Source organism: Coffea arabica, chromosome 6e (genome assembly GCF_036785885.1).
Source record: "Coffea arabica cultivar ET-39 chromosome 6e, Coffea Arabica ET-39 HiFi, whole genome shotgun sequence".
Lineage (NCBI taxonomy): Eukaryota > Viridiplantae > Streptophyta > Magnoliopsida > Gentianales > Rubiaceae > Coffea > Coffea arabica.
The window spans coordinates 2,672,664-2,692,889 of record NC_092321.1 but is presented as its reverse complement, the minus strand read 5'-3'; the positions used below and the strand labels follow the sequence as shown (position 1 = coordinate 2,692,889).

General features: G+C 38.3%; 4 protein-coding genes across 6 annotated transcripts; 3 read left to right on the top strand and 1 right to left on the bottom strand.

Moving 5' to 3' along the window:
• The first annotated feature begins 162 nt into the window (after positions 1-162).
• LOC113694728 (DEAD-box ATP-dependent RNA helicase 57) lies at positions 163-4,945 on the top strand. 2 transcript variants are annotated; one of them, XM_072054394.1, is made up of 12 exons: positions 163-525; positions 627-762; positions 886-1,004; positions 1,216-1,307; positions 1,436-1,532; positions 1,693-1,773; positions 1,857-2,089; positions 2,985-3,179; positions 3,378-3,468; positions 4,091-4,180; positions 4,312-4,462; positions 4,618-4,945. In XM_072054394.1, exons 1-12 carry the CDS (start codon positions 442-444, stop codon positions 4,824-4,826), a joined length of 1,578 nt encoding a protein of 525 aa, XP_071910495.1. In that variant the 5' UTR covers positions 163-441; the 3' UTR covers positions 4,827-4,945. The 2 variants fall into 2 exon arrangements, with proteins under 2 accessions (XP_071910495.1, XP_027069383.1); XM_027213582.2 differs by having other exon boundaries at positions 168-525; positions 4,058-4,180.
• A 977-nt stretch (positions 4,946-5,922) lies between these two features.
• LOC140009284 (protein OSB2, chloroplastic-like) lies at positions 5,923-7,574 on the top strand. Its single transcript, XM_072054398.1, has one exon. It carries the CDS (start codon positions 6,096-6,098, stop codon positions 7,296-7,298), a length of 1,203 nt encoding a protein of 400 aa, XP_071910499.1. The 5' UTR covers positions 5,923-6,095; the 3' UTR covers positions 7,299-7,574.
• A 478-nt stretch (positions 7,575-8,052) lies between these two features.
• LOC113696235 (pentatricopeptide repeat-containing protein At3g53360, mitochondrial) lies at positions 8,053-12,659 on the bottom strand. 2 transcript variants are annotated; one of them, XM_027215643.2, is made up of 2 exons: positions 9,504-12,658; positions 8,053-8,727 (listed from the first exon to the last, which is right to left on the bottom strand). In XM_027215643.2, the coding sequence occupies exon 1, from the start codon at positions 11,846-11,848 to the stop codon at positions 9,569-9,571; it is 2,280 nt and encodes a 759-aa protein (XP_027071444.1). In that variant the 5' UTR covers positions 11,849-12,658; the 3' UTR covers positions 8,053-8,727; positions 9,504-9,568. The 2 variants fall into 2 exon arrangements, with proteins under 2 accessions (XP_027071444.1, XP_071910498.1); XM_072054397.1 differs by lacking the exon at positions 8,053-8,727 and adding an exon at positions 9,097-9,305 and having other exon boundaries at positions 9,504-12,659.
• Positions 12,660-14,683: 2,024 nt separating this feature from the next.
• LOC113695211 (beta-1,4-xylosyltransferase IRX9) lies at positions 14,684-17,514 on the top strand. The gene is made up of 3 exons (XM_027214228.2): positions 14,684-15,438; positions 15,533-15,767; positions 17,132-17,514. Exons 1-3 carry the CDS (start codon positions 14,744-14,746, stop codon positions 17,276-17,278), a joined length of 1,077 nt encoding a protein of 358 aa, XP_027070029.1. The 5' UTR covers positions 14,684-14,743; the 3' UTR covers positions 17,279-17,514.
• Positions 17,515-20,226: the final 2,712 nt, after the last annotated feature.

Below are 20,226 nucleotides of genomic sequence, written 5' to 3'. Positions count from 1 at the left end.
AATATTATTATTATTTTGTAGATCATATTATAGTAATTATTTTAATTAATATTTCAAATAAATAATCTCTTATCCAAACACACTTTTTGAGTCATTCAAAGTCCAATTGAAAGTTTTACAAATACAATACGTTGAAAGAGAAAAGGAAGCTAGAAGCCTAAAATCGTGATTCTTATTGGGCCAAAAAGAAATTATAGAAAAGAAGGAATACCAATAATAATAAACAAAAAAAAAAGATGAATTGTGTGAAGGAGAGTGGTGAAGTGTTTTTACTGCCCTGCCCCGCTCAAGTGCTAAAACTTTCCAACGCCTGCTACTAGCGCCAAAACCCTAGTGGTCAAGTGTCCGGCGATAGTCTCGTCGCAGTTGGTCGTTGTGTTCTTCATTGAAAAGCTAGAAGATTGTTTTTACTTACTGTACTACTTGATACTACACACCTTCATGGCGGAGAGAGATACCTCTTTCCTCTTCTCCGGCACCTCTTTCAATCGCAAGAAATTTGCCGCTGTTTTCACCAGATTCAAGGTCATTGTTTTCGCAATAACATGTTGAATATGCATGTGTGTGTGTGTTCATTGGTAAATTAGTTTTTAAAACTTTTCTGTTTCAATCAAATGTTGCTCCAGGAGAAAAAGGGGAATGATGTGTCACCAAGAGCAGAGCCAAAATTGGTTGAAGATGCGACTCCTGCACTCCAGGAGGAGGAAGGTGTGAAAACGCATTACGCTGACAAGAAGAGGAAGAGGAAAGCAGTTGATTCTGGTGAAATTTTGCTTCCTTTTCCCCTTTTTCTTTTTCATCCAATGATTGTTTCAGCATTTGGCTTCTATTCTACGTCTCATGACTTTGGTTTGTTTATGGGGTTTCATTGGGATTGATATGTAGATCCTGTTGAAGGATTCAGTGTTTTCAAGAGCTCGAAATCCCAAAAGGCCAATGAAGATGATCAGCAGGCTGAAAATGCAATTATGCTAGAAAAGAAGGAATACTATCGTCAGTTGGAGGTTCTCTTTTACCTTTTTATCGTTGTACATGACTTGTCTTTGTATTTTTACTTCATCATGTTCTTTAAGAATACAAAATGAAGAGAAGGAAGAAAGTTTTGAAATTTAACGCAATAAGAAGGGGTTTATTTTGACATTAGTTGGAAATTTAGTGGGAATAGTAATCATTTATCTGATTTCTTTTCTTTTGATGATTTGGTGGGTGGTTTAGGGAGATGCAATTTTCCGCAAGAAGCACAATATTCATGTTTCTGGGAGTAATGTTCCTTCACCACTTCGGAGTTTTGCCGAGTTAAAATCAAGGTGTAGTACTTTTCCTTTGATGTGTTGTTTCTAGTCGTCTTTTATTGTCATTCTCCCTTCGGTTGTTATATCTTTACAATCATTTATTTCCTCGTGAATAAACCAGTTGGGCATATTACCTTTGGCAGGTTTAGTTCTAAATCATATATATTGCGGAACTTAGCAGAACTTGGATTTGAAGAGCCAACACCAATCCAAAGGCAGGCTATTCCTGTTCTCCTATCTGTATGATCTTTCATTTGAGCCATCTTGTGTTGACATATTTTTTCTACTTTTATTTATTTATTTATTCTGTTCACTTTAAGATTTGGTGTCCATATCAGTACTTGGAATACTGCTAAACATCTTGGTTCAGAACTGATCTTTTGTGGTCAAATTTTCTTAGGGGCGGGAATGCTTTGCATGTGCTCCCACTGGTTCTGGTAAAACATTTGCCTTTGTCTGTCCAATACTGATGAAACTCAAGGTATTAATGGATACGCATATTTCAGATTGCTTCTTTAGAACCTAATTTCCTATTAGTCTGATGTTGAAACTACATACAATCAGCGTGCTTCCAAAGATGGCGTTCGAGCAGTAATTCTTTGCCCAACAAGAGAATTGGCCGCTCAGACGGCCAGAGAATGCAAGAAGTTGGCTAAAGGGAGAAAGTTCTATATCAAGCTAATGACTAAACAGCTTGTTAAAGGTGCTGACTTTTCAAAACTATGTTGTGACATACTCATATCAACACCATTTCGCGTGCAGTTTGCCATTCGTAAAAAGAAGCTTGATCTGAGCAAGTAAGTGGATTCATCTCTAGTAGCTCTGAATTCTTTCCTGCTGGCAGAAAATTTATTAAATTCAGCACGTGTTGTTTAATTTCTCCTCATATATTGTTTAATTATCAGACTGAGTCATGTTTAATGAATTTTCATAAGTAAAAGGCTAGTAAATTCTAACTTGTGGTTCTAAACCAAAAGCGAAGACATTTATGTCTACTAACAGCACATGGTGGTCTTCAAAAAGCAATTTGGTGTGACTATAGCCTCAAATGACTATTTCAAAATAAGCAACTGGCTCCACTAGGACTTGCTGACTTGCTTTTCAAGGGTGATTAATTTACCTAAGGTGAAATATTGACTGCTTGGATTTTCGCCTGACGGCTGCTGGCATCTACAGTCTGTGGAGCATCGCTGCCTGAGTCAATGATCTTTGTTTTTAGAGACTTCTGATAATAATCTAGATAGAAAACTTGAAGATAGGTAGCAATGCTCATCTCTAGAGCACTACATGAGCTTCATAGTAGCTTCATTGTGGTGGTGCAGAAGTCCTGGATATCTGAGATTCCTAGACCTGCAGGATTTGAGATGACCATTCTGCAGAACTTCTTATCTTGTTGCTTAATGTGACTGGATATCATTTGGTAATGGAGGGAATTAACCCTTACGTTTTAAAAGCCTGAAGCAACTTGATAAAAGGCTTTCACAGGCTACTGGCTTGATATTTATGTGGTCTTTCTGGCTTTTGAAAAGTAATAACAATATTCTATTTGTGGGTGTAATTTTTTTGAACTTCAATGGACTTCTGTAACATAAATTCAATTTTGACATCTCCAGCAATTTTCATATTATGATTCTGTGACTAAATTTACAATATGAGTTAGCATATATTAAATTTGGCCTTTCCCTCTTGCAGGGTTGAATTTCTCATCCTTGACGAATCTGATAAACTATTTGAGCTGGGCTTGGTGAAGCAGGTTGACTCAGTGGTTAAAGCATGCTCTAATCCTTCTATATTACGATCCCTGTTCAGTGCTACTTTGCCTGATACAGTGGAAGAGCTTGCTCGCACAATAATGCATGATGCCATCCGAGTTATTATTGGTCGGAAGTGAGTATTAGTAAGCTTTTTGTTGAAATTATTAGCAAATTTATTATTTGAAAGTTTGGTCTTGGAATGTACGCCTATTGGGTTTGAGAATTTGTTGTCAACACCTGCTTTCATGAATTGAAGTGCTGCAGGCAGATTCAATTTTCTTGGCTTCTTTCTACATTTCACTTATGTTGGTGTTTTTTTTTGTTTGAGCAGAAATTCTGCTTCTGAATCAATAAAGCAAAAGCTGGTTTTTGTAGGAAGTGAAGAAGGGAAGCTTCTTGCTCTTCATCAAAGCTTTGCAGAGGTAAGCTCCTCACATGCTTTGAAGTGTTTTAAGTCTCTCATGAAACTTCTAATTCGAGTAAATATGTTAGCCAGTGATGTCATAATCTCTATGTACTAAGAACAAATGAAAATTCTGCAAGTTCTTTTTAATGCAAAAATAAAGTAAATAACTTAAAATAAAATAAAAGGAAAAGAGAAGGCACACTAGCAGAGGAATAAATCGTTCAACCAAATAATGCACCTAATTGGATGGATAATGTAATTGCATGTAAACAGTTTGAGCTGATTGCAATGGCAAAGTATGCCACTTTTTAGTGGCTTTTTGTCCTTGAATAAATCCAAAGAAATGACAAAAGTAATCAAGCTCCTCCATGGATTGGGCTCAATGGTTTTTTTTACTTCTTCCAGTGTTTGTCAAGTGACTGACTGCCTGATTTAGATCAACCTATTATGATATTGAATTTGTTGATGATGGAAGCTCGAAGTTTGGTGGCTAGGTTGCTTTTGCTGCTAGATTACAAGAAATTTATTGAGCAACTAACGCAAAGTCCTTGTTTTATTTTTGGTTTCTGAGATGTTCTAACATGTCGATTATTACTCATGATCAGAGTTTAAATCCACCGGTACTGGTATTTGTCCAGAATAAAGAGCGGGCCAAAGAGCTTTATAATGAAGTGAAATTTGATGATATTAGAGCTGGTGTGATACATGCTGATTTATCACAAGTACAGGTAACACTATTTGATTTGTTGTTTAGCTTAGACTGTTTTCATAATGTTGTTACAGTGTGTATAAATAGGTTGTTAACCACAAAATTCCCAAGTTAACCTGTGAATTGTTATCCTTATTGATCCGCTTTTAGAGAGAGGATGCTGTTAATAACTTCCGAGCTGGGAAAACATGGGTGTTGATTGCCACGGATGTTATTGCTCGTGGTATGGATTTTAAAGGTGTCAATTGTGTTGTTAATTATGATTTCCCTGATTCGGCAGCAGCATATATTCACAGGATAGGTGAGTGACTTGATCTTGACGTATCTGCTGCTTGGATTATAATAGATGCATGGTTGGTTGGACTATTGATCTTTCATTTTCGTCAGTTGACAATTTATTTGTCTCATCATGGGTGATGCCTGAGTCTGTCACTCTGTTTGTTGTCTCTGGAATAGGTCGTTCTGGTAGAGCTGGTAGGAGTGGGGAAGCGGTTACCCTGTACACCGAAGCTGATGTTCCATACTTGCGGAACATAGCTAACGTGATGGCAGCATCAGGCTGTGAAGTTCCACCCTGGATCATGTCTTTACCAAAGCTCAAGTGGAAGAGGCACAGGCCACAAAGAGAGGCTATTTCAACTAAACCAGTAGGTGAGGATGAATAGATTAAGCAGCGAATGGAGTGGACTATGATTTTTGCCGTTCTATGTAACGTATACCTGTTTCTGGTTTTTACAGTGCACCTGTAAAATTTTCATTATTAAAGCAGACTTTTGTATTTTAATCTCTCCTTTCCCGTCAAATGATTTTTATTTTGGCAGTTACAATGCTGAGAAGTAGTTATGTTGTCAACGTGTAGATAGGCAAGGTTTAAAATGGTTGTGGATAATTATATCTTGACAATATAAGGGTAAAATTGGAAGTTCATAAAGTGACACAAATTGTTTATCTCAAACTCTCACTTCTATTTTTATATATAGCATAGGTAGGAATGACAGTTTGGTGTAATTTTTTGAACTTTCAATTTTATTCTTATAAAATTAATTTTTATCTTAATTACCTACTCATATTTGCCATCATAACTATGCTTTCTTTAAAAAAAAAAAAAAACAAACTTATAATCACCATAAGCATTGTAACTATTAAATTACTATAACCTTATAAATTAAAGTTTTTTTAATGAATTTATATAAATTGTATTAATATTAATTTATTTTAATTATTTATAAACTACACAAATATCGGATGTGTCCTTAGCTAGTTCAAATTAAGTCTTCTTGTTAACTTTGACATTCTTCATCTCCACAATTTGCTCTGATTAGAGTTTTTAGGTATGTGTTGGTAAATGTCAGGATTAACTGTGCTATTGCTATCCCTTCCTTTATTTAAAAAATAAAATAAAATTAATTGTGTTTGTTATTGTTGTCGAAGCGATTTTTTTTTTAAAAAAAATTATTTCTCTTCCTTGTTCGGTTTGATGCAAAGATTTGGGGTTTGGGATTTCTAACACTCAATCGATTATTAAAGTTTGTCAAATTAATTGGAACTTAAAAAATAAAAAATCTTATGAATCTAAGAAAAAGATTTTGAGGAGGATGCCCTGCAACGAGAAATTTATAAAGAGAGCAAAATTATGTTAATGATCAACAAATGTTAAGAAATTTAGTTTACTTATTAAGAACAGGAATACGTCTACTTATTAAGAACAGGTTAACTCAGTTCAAAACCCTTTTTTTTTTTTTAAAGAAAAGAAGGAAAATAAGCACAGTTTAAATTAACGCTGCTGCCACGGCCCGGTTATGGCAATTTAAGCAACCGCGTCTCTCCGTAAACCCTAATGAGTGAGCATTTGATTTCTGGCTCTTGAATGCTCCGTGATCCTGAGATTCTCTACCACCCCCTCGCCGGGCTGCCAATTTTCTTGATTGTGAACCATGAATTTCCTTAAGCGAGCAATTACATCCCAGCTTTCTCATTCTTCTCATCCATCAAGAAAGCCCCTCTTCTTACTCCGCCCCGTCACCCAGTCTTCATATTATTCCACGACCTATAAGCTCAACAACCCGCAAACCAACAAACCCAGAACCCAGAAGCCACCACAAGAACCATCAGGATCGTCTTCTTCGTTGACTTGGTCTCAAAGAGTGAAGAAACAGTCAGAAGAATTGACTGTTTGGCCGAGGCCAAGTGAAATTCCCTTCCAAGCCAAGGTTGCAAATTTAGTGAATCTTATTGGTCACATCACCACTCCGATTAAGTTTCAATCCACCCCAGATGGTAAGTACCTGTCTGGTGCCGTTTTTTCCCAAGAAAATGAAACTTTAGACATTCCTGTGGTATTTGAGGGTGATTTAGCACATGTTGTGGCCTCTCATGTGAAGAAAAACGACTGTGTTTATGTGGTTGGGCGATTGAGTGAGGATCCATTGCCCTTTGTCCTGAGTGAGAGTCAAGGAAAATTTCATCTGTTGGTTGAAAATATCAACTTCGTGCAGGGCTTTGAGAAAAAGGCTTTTGATTTCAAAAGCAAGAAAAGTTCAGCGTCTGACGCTGCTCGAAATGCCCCGTCAAAAACTGCAATTGCTGAAGGTGAAAATGATGCCAGTGAGAAGTATTCAGGGAAGACGGTAGAGACTGGGAACTTTGAGCCAAAAATCTCTCAGACCAGCTTGAGAAATGCTGACACCAGGAGAGATGGGGACTCTGTTTGGAGGGATCTTGTGAACAATCCAACGCATTGGAGGGATTACCGCGAACAGAAGCTTAAAGGATTGGTAAAGGAAAAATACCCAGACTTTAAGAACAAGGATGATGGTACTGCGCTTTGGCTAAACAAAGCTCCCGAATTTGTTTGGTCAGGGCTTCAAAGGCTGGATTTTGATGGTTATGCCCCTAAACAGAAGAATATGAGCGTTGGTAAAGATGAGGAATCTTGGAAGAGTTTGGTGGAAAATCCGAGCAAATGGTGGGACAACAGAGTGGGTAAGAAGAATGCAAAATCCCCTGACTTTAAGCACAAAGAAACAGGGGATGCGCTATGGCTTAACAGCTCGCCAGATTGGGTTTTGTCTAAGTTGCCACCACTGAAAGAGCCACAAACTGCCCCTGCTGGCAAGAAGAATATGCAGGCTACTTGAGCTAAAGTTTGGCAGTGGAGAGCGTTCCAGGTCCAATGTAGCAGTTTATGAAGTATTGGCACTGGAACAATTGAAGCCTCTCCTTGGATTTCTGTGTCTAGTGGTTTTGCTGTGGAGCATCAAGTTAGAATGCCTTCCGCTTTCATTTTAACTTGCACTGTCCTTCCAGTGTTTATTATGTAGTAATTAATTTAGTTTAGGTGATGCGGGTATTCAATTGTTTGAAAACAATCGCATGTTGGGACTTTTTTTGGCTATATATAACTTTCTTCATTATGCCGTCTTAAATCTTACTGGGTATGGGAGACTATTGGGGATTTATCTTACTGTTTTGTGGACTGGCAATGTGAGACTTTATGCGGTAGATATCAAATGCAGCATTACCTGTCACAAGTGACAATAGATTGAAAGCGGGAGAAGCTTGGGAGAGGTAGCGACTTACACGAAGTTTTACATAAAGGCAGGTGGATGGGGAGTGTAGATGGTAGAAGATACCAAGTTGGTTTTAATGGTTACTGTTTCTAACAGCTTGCTAAACTATGAAACAACAGGGAGTTTTCCACCTATGAGTTTCTAACAACAAGACAAAAATGAAAGATTGATCTTTGCTTGTCAAGATTAGCTAAACTCTCGAACAATATAGCTGCTTTTGTACTTCGTTTTACTGGTGGAAAAAACTAAAAAATCATAAAAAATGAGGAGCGGAGAAGATGGGAAGACTGTCAACAAACAACAAGAAGACAGACAAGTTGGATCAGTTTTATGTGGGATCTTGATTGAAAAAGCATATACAGGCTACTGCTATCTCAAGGCATAAACTTGCCTAGCGATGGTGCAAAAGAAGATGAACAACTAGCAAAGAATTTGCACTTCGTACACTTTTCTCGCAGGCAACCACATTCCAGATGCTGATGTACGGAAGTGTAATGCTTTGCTTCTCGCTCCATGCGGATTCTTTTTACAATTTGATGCTTACCCAGTGTGACCCTTTCAATCAAGATCTAAAAAATAGATTCTAGGGCCAACTTTTATCAGCTTGGTTAAATTTGCTCAGCTTCTGCTTGAACTTTGATTTCGATTTGCTCTTCCGTATGAATGACATCACCACTTTCCCATATGTAGCCGGAAAAGTCACTTCTCCTCAAGATTGAGGGAGAGGAGGAGAGATTATGATCATGTTGCAGATAAATTGGTTTGTGAAGAATTCAGTTTAGACTTCTAAAAGATTGAAAATGAAGAAAACTTTTATGTCACGGTTAGAAAGTATTTCCACCATCATGTTGTCATAAAACCATCCAGTTCTTCATGAGTTGTATATCTGACCAACTTTTGTCGAAAAGCAGTTCCTCACGATCTCAAACTGACTCTTCCAGATAATTAGTTCGGGCCAGCACAGACCCCTCGAGTTGCCACAGCACAAGTAGGGAGCCTGTTAACAGTAATTAAAAGCTAGATATGAAACAATTTCAAACCGTAAAAAATGCTTCATGTTAAATAGAGATTCAGATACTACAATGGAAGAAGAACATGCCATCAACTACCAATAACAAATAGAAGTGCCAATGCCTTGTAACCATAAAACTGCCTCCCAGCTATCATGGACTCGAGAAAGAAGAGGTTGCAAAATATGAGGGAGAAAGGCAAGGTGGGAAAGTGAGTGAACTAAATATCCAACAGGCAGATATGGAGATTTAAATGAAACTTGTATTTCTCAGAAAAGCAAGATGTTTATAATCAACCTTTCCCTTGATGGGTGAAAGCTGAAAAACACCATGATGATCAAGAATGAAATAAAATAATCAGCATCTGTCAACTTGTACATGAAGTAATGACGTACACTCAACAAGAATGAACATTAAGTCTGCTGGCACAAATTAAGTTACTAGTGAATAGCAGGCTTGGTCTATACGAGTAAATATTTATCCAGAGAACTGTGGATTTAGATTTGTCAAAAGTATATGAACACTCGAGGTTTTATAATAATGCGCCAAGAAGAAGGATCAAGACCTGCAATCATGAAGGAAGCCCACACAATTATGAAAGTATAGCAGCATCATATGGCTTATAGGTATTATGTAAGGGCTTCAAGTGCATCACATTATATGTTTTCACTTAGCAGCAGTTGAATACACTTGTTACAGATAATATGATATATGCTTTACTGCTAGAAGCCACAATCTGAAAAGAAAATTCAATAAGACATACCACGAGAATTTTCATTCAACCTCTGACTTGAGTGTTCAGTATTTTCAGTTTTCATGGCCAACTGCTCATCTCTGGATAGGGACATAGCCAGCATCCAGCATCTGCAAGAACATTTCCTCTAGCATAATATATATTTTGCCTCTTTCTGGATGCAAACCATCTTCTGCAGAAAATACATGGATTTTATCTTTAACTTCTATCCAACTCTGGCCTGGAACTTTTCTGACACCCTTTTGTTTCATCAAGTTCCTCAATGCAGCAAAATCTTTCCAATAGCCAGTAGAAGCATATATACTGGAAAGTAGCACATGAGCAGTAGAATTGTAAGGATCGATTTTCAGAATATTCTCTGCAGCCCTTTTCCCAATTTCAATATTTTTGTGGGTCCTACAGGCAGCTAAAAGAGTTTTCCACACCACAATATCTGGATCAAAAGCCATTTGATTAATGAAAGCTTCTGCTTCATTGATGCAACCAGCTCGAGCAAGTAAGTCAACAACACACGAGCAATGCTCTCTTGTAGGTGCTATCCTATGTTGCATTTCCATAGTATTGAACAAGTGCAATCCTTCCTCGACCAGACCAACATGACTACAAGCTGTCAGAACTCCAACAAAGGTCACTTCATTTGGCTTTACGCCTGAATTTCTCATTCTTGTAAACAGTTTCAAGGCTGCTTCACCATACCCAAACTGTGCATAGCCAACAATGAGAGAACTCCACAAAACGACATCAGGGTTTTCAATGCAGTCAAAGAGCTTCTGAGCATTTTCAAGAGATCCACACTTAACATACATGTCAACCAGTCCATTCATGATGGCCAAGTCCTGCTTGAGAGCAGTTTTACATGCATAACAATGAGTTTGATCTCCCATTTCTAAAGAAGTGACTTTCCCACAACAGACTAGCACATTTACAACAGTAATATGATCGGGCTTGTTTGGAGACAGTAGCATCAGGTTTAATAAAGAGAAAGCCTTTTCAGCCCGATCGTTTTGCATGCATACAGAAATAATAGCGTTCCAAGAAACCAGATCTGCTTTGCATTGAATCTCGTAGAAGATTTTAAATGCCTCAGCTACATCTGAACAACTGGCATAAATTGACAGCAATGTATTACACACTGGGACATCTAGATCAAAACCTGTTTTGATAATGTAGGAGTGTATTTGCTTTGCCTGAAGCACATATGATGGACTTGTGAAGGCGCACAGCAAAGATCGAATAGTAACATCATCGGGCTTCAAGTTTAAGTTCCTCATTTGGGAGAATGTTGACAATGCTTTGTTTGATTCACCACCATAAGCAAACCCAGAAATAATGGCATTCCATGACACTACATCAGGGTCTTCTATCTGGAAAAAAGCAGTTTCTGAAGCACCAAGTAAACCACATTTTCCATACATATCAGTAACAGCGCAACCAGAATATTCATTTCTCTCAAACCCAAACTTTATACTCACCCCATGTATCTGTCTCCCGTATTCTGGCTGGATAAGCCTTCCACAGGCAGTAAAAACACTGCCAAAAACAAATTCATTTGGCTCGCAATTACTTTGCCGAAGCATCTCCTTGAAACAGTATAGAGCTTCTAATTCGTAGCCAAGTTGTGAAAACCCAGCAATCATTGAACTCCAAGAAATTAAATCCTTTAAGTTAATCCGCAAAAATACATCCTGTGCATCGATAATTAGACCGAACTTTGTGTACATTGTAATCAGGGCATTTTGAGCTATAAGATGAGAACCGTGCTCTGACTTGATGACATGAGCATGCAACTGCCTCCCTAACATAACCTCACTCAAACTTGAGCAAGCTTTTATTATGCTTCCAAATGTATATTGATCAGGCAAAAGGTCTGCCTGTAGCATTTGAGAGTAAAGGTTTATTGCTTCAATTTCTTGATCATTTTGAGAGTAGCTAGCAATAACTGAAGTCCAAGAAACCACATTCCTCTCTGCCATCTCATCAAAGACCTTTCGAGCATCTGTCACTGAACCGCATTTTCCATACATGTTAAGAATATGATTCTGAAGGATCATGTCAGCCTGAAAGTTGGACATCAAAATATGCTTATGGATTTTCCTCCCACGTTCTAGAAATCTTAAAGATGCACAGGAGGAGATCAAATGAGTATAGGTACTAGGATAAACATTATAGGAGGTATTCTTTTCTATGAAGTCAAATGCCTTGAGAGCTTCTTTAAATAATTTTTGCTTGCAGATGGAGCTTATGTAATCATTACTAGACTGTTCATTCTGGAAATTAGGAGTTGGAGTTGCTAGAGTGCCCAGTTTGGCATTAGTACAGGTAAAAGCTAGTCTGGGTTTCAACCTTTGTATCATCGTGATACGAGTTCAGGGGAATGAAGATTGGAAAGCTACAAGCACCATCGTGGACACTCTTATGGCTTTTGGAGGCATTTCACCACAAAGCATGGGCTGAATTGTCTAACAGAGAGAAAGCAGGTGGCGTAAGCATAAAGCACCGAAGCATAAGCAACTTGAGGGACACAATAGGTATGCATCGATCCTGAGTGCCGTCAGTCCACCTTAAGAGGAAAAGCAAAACATTCCAAGCTCAAGCGTGACTTCTACTCAGCTTGAAAGGAGTAACTGAACAAGCAAATGGTAGAGAATGATGAATCGGGTTCGGCGAAGTCAATAAACAACGGCCGAATGATCCTGTTATAATGTGGATTGATCTCAAATAGTTCTACTGGGCAATTTATCGAGCATCACGTGCACAAAGCAAAAGTTCCCTGCCTGCCAACCCACCAAAAAAATGGAGAAAAAGAATTCTGCAATATACATAGAGACGGATGCACTTTAGCATTCAGGAGAAGAGTCAATCGAGCACCCCACGTGAGTCGCGACGAAATTAACTGAATTGGATCGGGTCGGTTTTGTGGTAATGATTGGCTGGTTCCGGGCAGACGTAGTTTCGGGCAGTCTTTTTTGGTGCACTACAGCAGCAGAGGGCTCCCGTTGCGACTTCGCTACCCAGTCGAGGTGCTTACTGCAGAGGCCCCGTCCTGGACTTATACACGTGGCAGCCCAAGAGGGTCTGAGCTGGGCCTAGACCCCCAGGCCCACGGGAACCGTCCCGCGGCCCCCCGCCGTTAGGGCTCCAAGGGGCTCCAGAGAGCAATCCCGCCTAGGTCGGGATTGTTCGCGGGATTGTTCCCCCTCAGTGCGGGATTGAGGCTATTCTGGACAGGTCCCGAAATGTACGGAGGTCGGGCTCCTAAGCAGGTATAAATAATAACGCACACCGGCTGCGCAAGGTACGCTCACTATTGGACAATTACTCCCGACCGTTCTACTTCCCGTGAACCTCACTCACCGGAAAACTAACTTGACCGTCGGAGTGCCCTCGGGGACGACCTCAGGACCCCTGTTAGTTCACTCTCTTGTTTGTCTTTCAGGCTTAGGACGCGCTCTTTCCATCAGCAAGCCGAGCTCATTAGCTCAGTTCGGTCCGGGGAAGTTCCGTGCTTCTTCACTTACCGTTGTGTTTTTTTTTTTTTTTACCAACAATGTTAAACAAGAAGCAACTAAATTCACCCCACTAGAGAATACCAAAAGGCTAGCTGACTTTTGGCATCCCCCATGGAACTTAACTACAACTCACACACACCACTCACAAACGATGTGGGGCTCGGGACGGGGAACAAGGGAACTAATCCACTCACTCTGTTTTTACACCTCGTCACTGGTCAATTTTCTTTTGTCAACAATGTTAAGCAATAAGCAACTAAATTCACTCCACGAAAGAATACCAAAAGGCTAGCTGACTTTTGGCACCCCCCATGGAACTTAACTACAACTCACACACACCACTCACAAACGATGTGGGACTCGGGACGGGGAACAAAGGAACTAACCCACTCACTCTGTTTTTACACCTCGCCACTGATCAATTTTCTTTTGCCAACAATGTTAAGCAAGGCGTTTACCGTTGTGTGATTCTCTTATTTCCCCTTTGTCCGCTGTTTTGGAATTAATTGGAATTTGGCTTGTCTATTTTGCATAATTGTGTCAATCAAGCCTTTCTCAAACTTTATTTTGTCATTTTGACCCTTTATTTCTTGTATTGAAACTGGAGGACCATTTGATGTTTACTTTTCTCTTATTTATACTAACACAAGGGGATCGATGAATTTAGAGATTAAATATTTTTATATATACATCACCATGAATATGTGCAGACGAGCACAGTGATGCCATCACTATTTATAAATCCCTTCAACATTTTTTTTTCTGTACTTTTCTATCCAATCTGTAGAATATATCGGAGCAACCAAATAATTACTGGACAAAAAAAAAAAAAAGAAATCCATTGCAAAAAAAAAAGTATTGCACAATGCCATGTTCAATTCTTATGTTACAATTATTACATGCGTTTAAGAATTAGTCAGAGATATTTTGGTCGTAAAAAATATAACTTTATCTTAAACTCGTCAAAATTTTGACTACAAGGTGTAAAATGTATATATTTGGAGTTCAGGGGACAAAGTGTTATAAGAGCCCAAATTTAGGGGGGCAAAGCGTAATTAATCCAAAAAATGAAATCCATTTTAAAAAAAAAAAAATGTTGCACAATGCCATGTTCAATTCATGTCACATCCCAAATTGTTAATTCGCACATTAAGAGAGAGAGAGAGAGAGAGAAATGAGCTAGGGTGCATAATTATTAGTTTCAAGAGATAAAGGCTAATTCCTAATCCTTGAATTGCATTCCATCTTCAAAGCAAAATTATGGTCTGTAAGTTGCTTAGTAAATTATTACTATCTGTTTTAATCACATGGCACAGGATTAAGTACTTGAAAAGATTCCAATTTGTGGGAACAGTTCCTCACTAATGTCCATTGTTTTTCTTGTATAATGTCCTTGTTAAGTGTTAACAACTTAGGTGATGATTTTGCATTTCAACCACTATTTGGTGCAGAGAGTTGAGAGACGGTACCCCCAACTTCTGCTTCGGAACATTCTATATTCAGTCGTTTTTCTTTTGCTTCAAGTGATGACTACGTCTTAACTCACAACCCAATGAAAACAACTGCAGAGATGATACTCACCAAATATCAATCATGCATAAGTGTTAGTTGGCTCCCGCCATTTTCAGAAACTACTCACATTCTTGGCCGACATCCGACCATATATATATCCATAATTCCCAGCCACATTTCCAATGCTGAAACAGGACTCAACATCAGTTCAGAAAATATCGGAGAGTCATGGGGTCGGTCGAAAGATCAAGGAAGAAGGTCCAGTTGTGGAAGAAAGCAATTGTCCATTTTATGTTATGTTTTGTAATGGGATTCTTCACCGGCTTTGCTCCAACGGGCAAGTCTTCAATATTTTCTAGTCGCGTTTCAGTCTCGAACAGATCAGATTTTTCTCCACAACCCTTGGAAGTGCTTCAATATCAATCAAAATTCCAAAGTTATAATAGAAGTCTGTTGGATGGAAGTCCTGCTGCAGTGCCAGAGGCAACGTCGAAATCTGATCGCGACGCGTATGATGACCATCATCCTCCAAAAATATCGAAGGAGGAAGAAAATGAAGGAGACTTAATCCCAAGAAAGCTCGTGATTATCGTAACTCCAACGAGCATGAAAGATACGCGCCGAGGGGTGCTGCTCAGGAGGCTTGCAAACACGTTAAGATTGGTTCCTCAGCCGCTGCTATGGGTGGTTGTGGAGCAGCAGTCTGACTCCGATGAAGCGTCGGAGATTCTCAGAAAGACGGGCATCATGTACAGGCATTTGGTTTTCAAGGAGAACTTTACTGATATGCGAGCCGAAATGGATCATCAAATAAATGTTGCACTCAGTCATATCGAGCACCACAGACTAAGTGGCATAGTTCATTTTGCAGGGCTCTCCAACGTGTATGATCTCAGTTTCTTCGACGAGATCAGAGCCATTGAGTAAGTTCTTATTTGGTTTTTGACTTTCTTCGACATTAATTTCGAATTTATCTTGCACCAAGGAATTCAGGTTTGGTGCATTTACATGGTGCAGGGCATTTGGGACGTGGCCTATGGCGTTCTTATCAGCAAATAGAAAGAAGGTTAATATAGAAGGACCTGTATGCGAATCATCAGAAGTCATGGGCTGGCATCTGAAGAACTCGAGCAATCTGTCAACAGATACGATGAAACCCGCAATGCACGTCTCAGGCTTTGCATTCAACAGCTCAGTTTTATGGGATCCAGAGAGATGGGGTCGTACTTCATCTGCCCAAGACACCTCTCAGGTTTGCATTTTCCCAATTAATTAATGCACTTTCAAAGTTACTAGTGCTAGTAATAATTAACAAGAGATGAATATAATAGGAAATCATAGCTTAACCACAACAACGCGTTTACCTTGCGGTTGAGAAAAGATTGCGATCGTTTTCTGGCTGTAGTTGTACTCTGTACTACGCTGGCTTAATAATAAGTACAACGTCTGTGTTGTTGTGTCTCCCTTTTCCCTAACTACCCCAAAATAGGCACTCACTGCTCTTCTTTTTTTTTTTTTTGTAACGATAATAGTTGTATAGCTTAATCTAGCCTATTCTAAGAAAAGAGGGAGCCGACGGAAAAGAAAAAGTCACAATTAAATGGCAACCACATTTAAGTAGCAAACTGGGCGGCAAGGATTGAACCCTTGACCTCCTACTCAACTGAGGAATTTTCCCGTCGGAGGAAGTCACAATTAAATGGCAATCACAATTAAGTAGCAAAGTGGGTGGTAAGGATTGAACTCTTGACCTCTCACTCAAAGAATTTTTCCATTGGAGGAAGTCATAATTAAATGACAATCACAATTAAATAGCAAAGTAGGTGGCAAGGATTGAATCCCTGACCTACCACAAAAATAGAAAGCACTCACTGCTAACTCATCAATCATCACAACCTCCTTAGTCCGTACATGCAAAGAGGGTAAACTTCATAATTGCTCGGCCAAGCTAACTCGTCCTATCCAAACCTACTAATACCATCTTGTAAAGCTAATGCAGAGCAATGATCGCGTAAATTTGGGTACACTTTTTTCCTTTCTCATGTCAATTTGGCCAACTCCCAAATTCCTTGCTTTGCAAATGATCGATTGAGTGATGTGAGATCTAGCTCGAGTCTTCAAGATTAATCAACTTAAGTATAAAGGCTTGAAATTAATGGATTCAAAGCAATAGCGTTGAAGACATCTTAGACTTGCGCAGGAAATTAAGGGCATGTTTAGATTGCTGTTTTCTAAGGAAAACCTTTTACCCTTTTCTGTGAATATATTTTGCGATTACCTTTTTATCTCACGTACATTATTATATCGTTGCATCCAAGATTACTAAACTGCTAGTGACATATTCGGCATTTGGATTGATGTATTACAATTTCACGTGACATAATTCATAACCCAAATTTTATAAGTTGATCCTTGCATAAATTCTGCATCAATCTCTGCTACAACGGAAAAACGAAAATATTTATTTTTTTTCTAAAAAAAAAAAGTTGTTCAAGCTTCATAATTATGAGGAGGACATGCAAGTAACAATACACTGAACTTGAAAAGGAGGCGGTGGTGCTGTTATTAGTCCGAAAGTAACTTTTGACTGAACTTCGTCACCTTATTTTTCCGCAGGATTCACTAAAATTCGTGAAGAAAGAAGTTCTTGAAGAGGAGACGCAATTGAAAGGAATTCCATCAGATGATTGCTCCAAAGTATTACTGTGGAATCTCGACATTTCACATTCCAGCGTAAAAAAGATGGTTACCGATAAACGATAATCTGGTTGATGTTAGTCCAAAAGCAAATACTAGGATTGCCCATATTTGGCAAAATGTACAAGGGAATATCAAAGTGGAGGAACAAAAATTTTGTCACTCGATTTTTTTTTATATGTTTCTTGTAATTCTACAACTTTTTGGCTAATCAATTGTTAAGCTATTGTAAAGGAAATATCATTGAACAAATGACCAGAGTTGGGAATCTAAAACTCAATGACAAATTCGTCATGTTTTAAGACCAGGCCACAACTGCTACATATTTATGTACTCCCAACAACTTTTAGTTGAGACTTTCCAACTTCCCGGTTTATCAAATCATTCGCGATAATCCCCTTTTGCCCAATTGTTAGATGTATTGCTAGCTCAGAGCTTTGTGGAGTATTAGAAACACCTACAAATAAATTGCTGTCCTGTTGGGCAACATGATACTGTAGGTGATAAAGATACTTGAAGGTCGGCATCAAAGGTCAATAAATGAATCAAAGGTGAATAAAAGGATCGTCGTTTTTTAGCACATAAATTCAAAAAAAAAATTCTAATTTTGTAGTAGTATTTCGTAAATGAACCGTTTCAAGTAATGTCTAAGTAAATATGAACTTATCTACTACCGTGTTCGTAATTAGTAATGACAATTAGGACGAGTGTCGATGAGTTAATGGGGTGGGATAAAGGGTAATTTTTTTCACCTTCCCTTCTTCCCGGTTAAAAAATGGAGACTGGGGATGGGAGAGTATATCCCCATTCTATTCCTCTACCTTGTCACCCGCCCACCCAATAAAACATACTTAATATTATTAGGTATAATAACTATATATTATTAGTTATAAATATTAGATTATATATGTGTAATATAATTAATATTATTAGCTATACTAGTACAAATTATTGATTGGTTATACTAATATGTATATACTAAATTATTAATTACATTTTTATTAATTACAGATTTATTCTATTTATGCATTTTTTTTTACTAATTATAAACTTTTTTGCCCTGTGGGGCGAGCGGATGACGGCGGACCAGGTGAGGGTTGGAGATCTTTGGCAATGGCGCTAGGAAGGATCCCCCGCCCATCTCCTGCCCCATTGCCATTCCTATCGATGACAAACACACAGTACTTTAAACATAATGCCCAATTGTATGTTGGCTCTCCTGTGGCTAAATTAATGATGGAGCAAACACTTTGAGAAAATTTTATATACATCGTTAGTGTATACACTATCACGGTTGAATGGATGACACATGAATAAATTTTAAATTTTAAATTCAAAATTTACACATGCATCATATACTTAATAGTGATAATATATATACTGACAGTGTATATCAAATTAATCCAAATACTTTAGCTAATATCCATGTAATCTCTAATTTGTCAAATAATCAATCCTTACCTGTCAAAAAATGTTATGGCAAGTGATAAAATTGAATTGACCCCTCGGGGTGGCTCGACTGGTGCTGGGGGTGCCTCCTTAGGTCTTGGTATCGTGTGGTTGCGGTTCGATCCCTGTTATCGTCTTGTATCTTCTGGGGGGTGGGGGCACAAGCGGAGTTAGACCTGTCAATGGGTCGAATCCGGACCGAAATTCATTATTCCGGACCCGAACCCGTTACTAGTATACCGGTTCCGTATCCGGCCCGTTTACCCGACGGGTCTTCTACTCTATGTTCCGGATCCGGATCCGACGGGTCTACTCGAATCCGGGTCTACCCGGAAAAATAGCTGAAACCTGTTTTACAACAAAATTAGAAAAAGTATTACTTTTTTTTATTAAGAAAGGTCAATTTAATTTTGTCCAACAAGTATTATTTCAATGTTGTCACTTGGTTAAAGTCTTAGCTGGGCTATATTGCATGTGTTAATTAACATCTTCTAGATATGTTTAGCATTGATAAATACTTTTTGTAAGATTCAAATTCATGCTTTTGCAACAGGTGTTGTATATGCCAAAGGCTCTGCATGTCCGTGGATAATATTTAGTTGTTTGGGCCTTTGGGGTATAGAAGTAAATTTGGGGTACAAATTTGGGATATATTATTGGTATATATATATCTATTTTATATTCGGATACGGGTCAAATACGGGCCGGAATAATGTATTCCGTATTCGACCCGTTTTTTTGTTTGACAAAACGGATTCGGATTCGGGTTCGGGTAACGGAATTATATCCCTACCCGGACCCGTAAAAAATTGACGGATCCGGGTCGAATCTGGATCTAGACCCGACCCGTTGACAGTCCTAAGCGGAGTGGGAATAGTCGGGCCCGGAAATATAATCCGTCGAATCCCGAATACTCACTACGTCAGAAAAAAAAAAAATGATAAAATTGAATTGACTAATTAAAAAAAAGGGGCAAATAAATTGAACATTCTTATGACGATGCAATAACAAAAATTTATCTCCCAGAGAATCTGTCTATGTTGAAGACTAGAGTCAAATGGATTTCTATTTTGAAAAATTTTTGTAAAAAAATATATTGTAACGATTTGATGTATCTGAAGTTAAAAAAATAATTAAAAAATATACTCACAAAAAAATTTAATAAAATTTCGCAAAAAACTGCATCCCAAATAATAAAATTAAAATAAAAAAACGTATTTTGAATAATAAAGATGTCGCCATCAGCCTATCACTTCTTACAGTTGGGACTTAATAAATTGGAATGGAAAGGTAAACTAATTTTGACCAAAGCTGTCCTAACGTGCATAATGCATGTAAATTTGGCCCCTCATACTGTAGATTTGTAAATCTCTTTTTACATTCATAATTAGTCTATTTGTTAATGAGTGCTACAACAAAAAAGAAAAACTTTTAGTTGTGTTTGCTTCCTTCAAATAATACAGTATCAAGAAAAGATTTGGTGCCCCATTTGTGTACCGTACTAATATGATCACCCAATAAAAAAAAAAAGACAAAGAAAGATACCAATCCTAAATTAGAAGAAG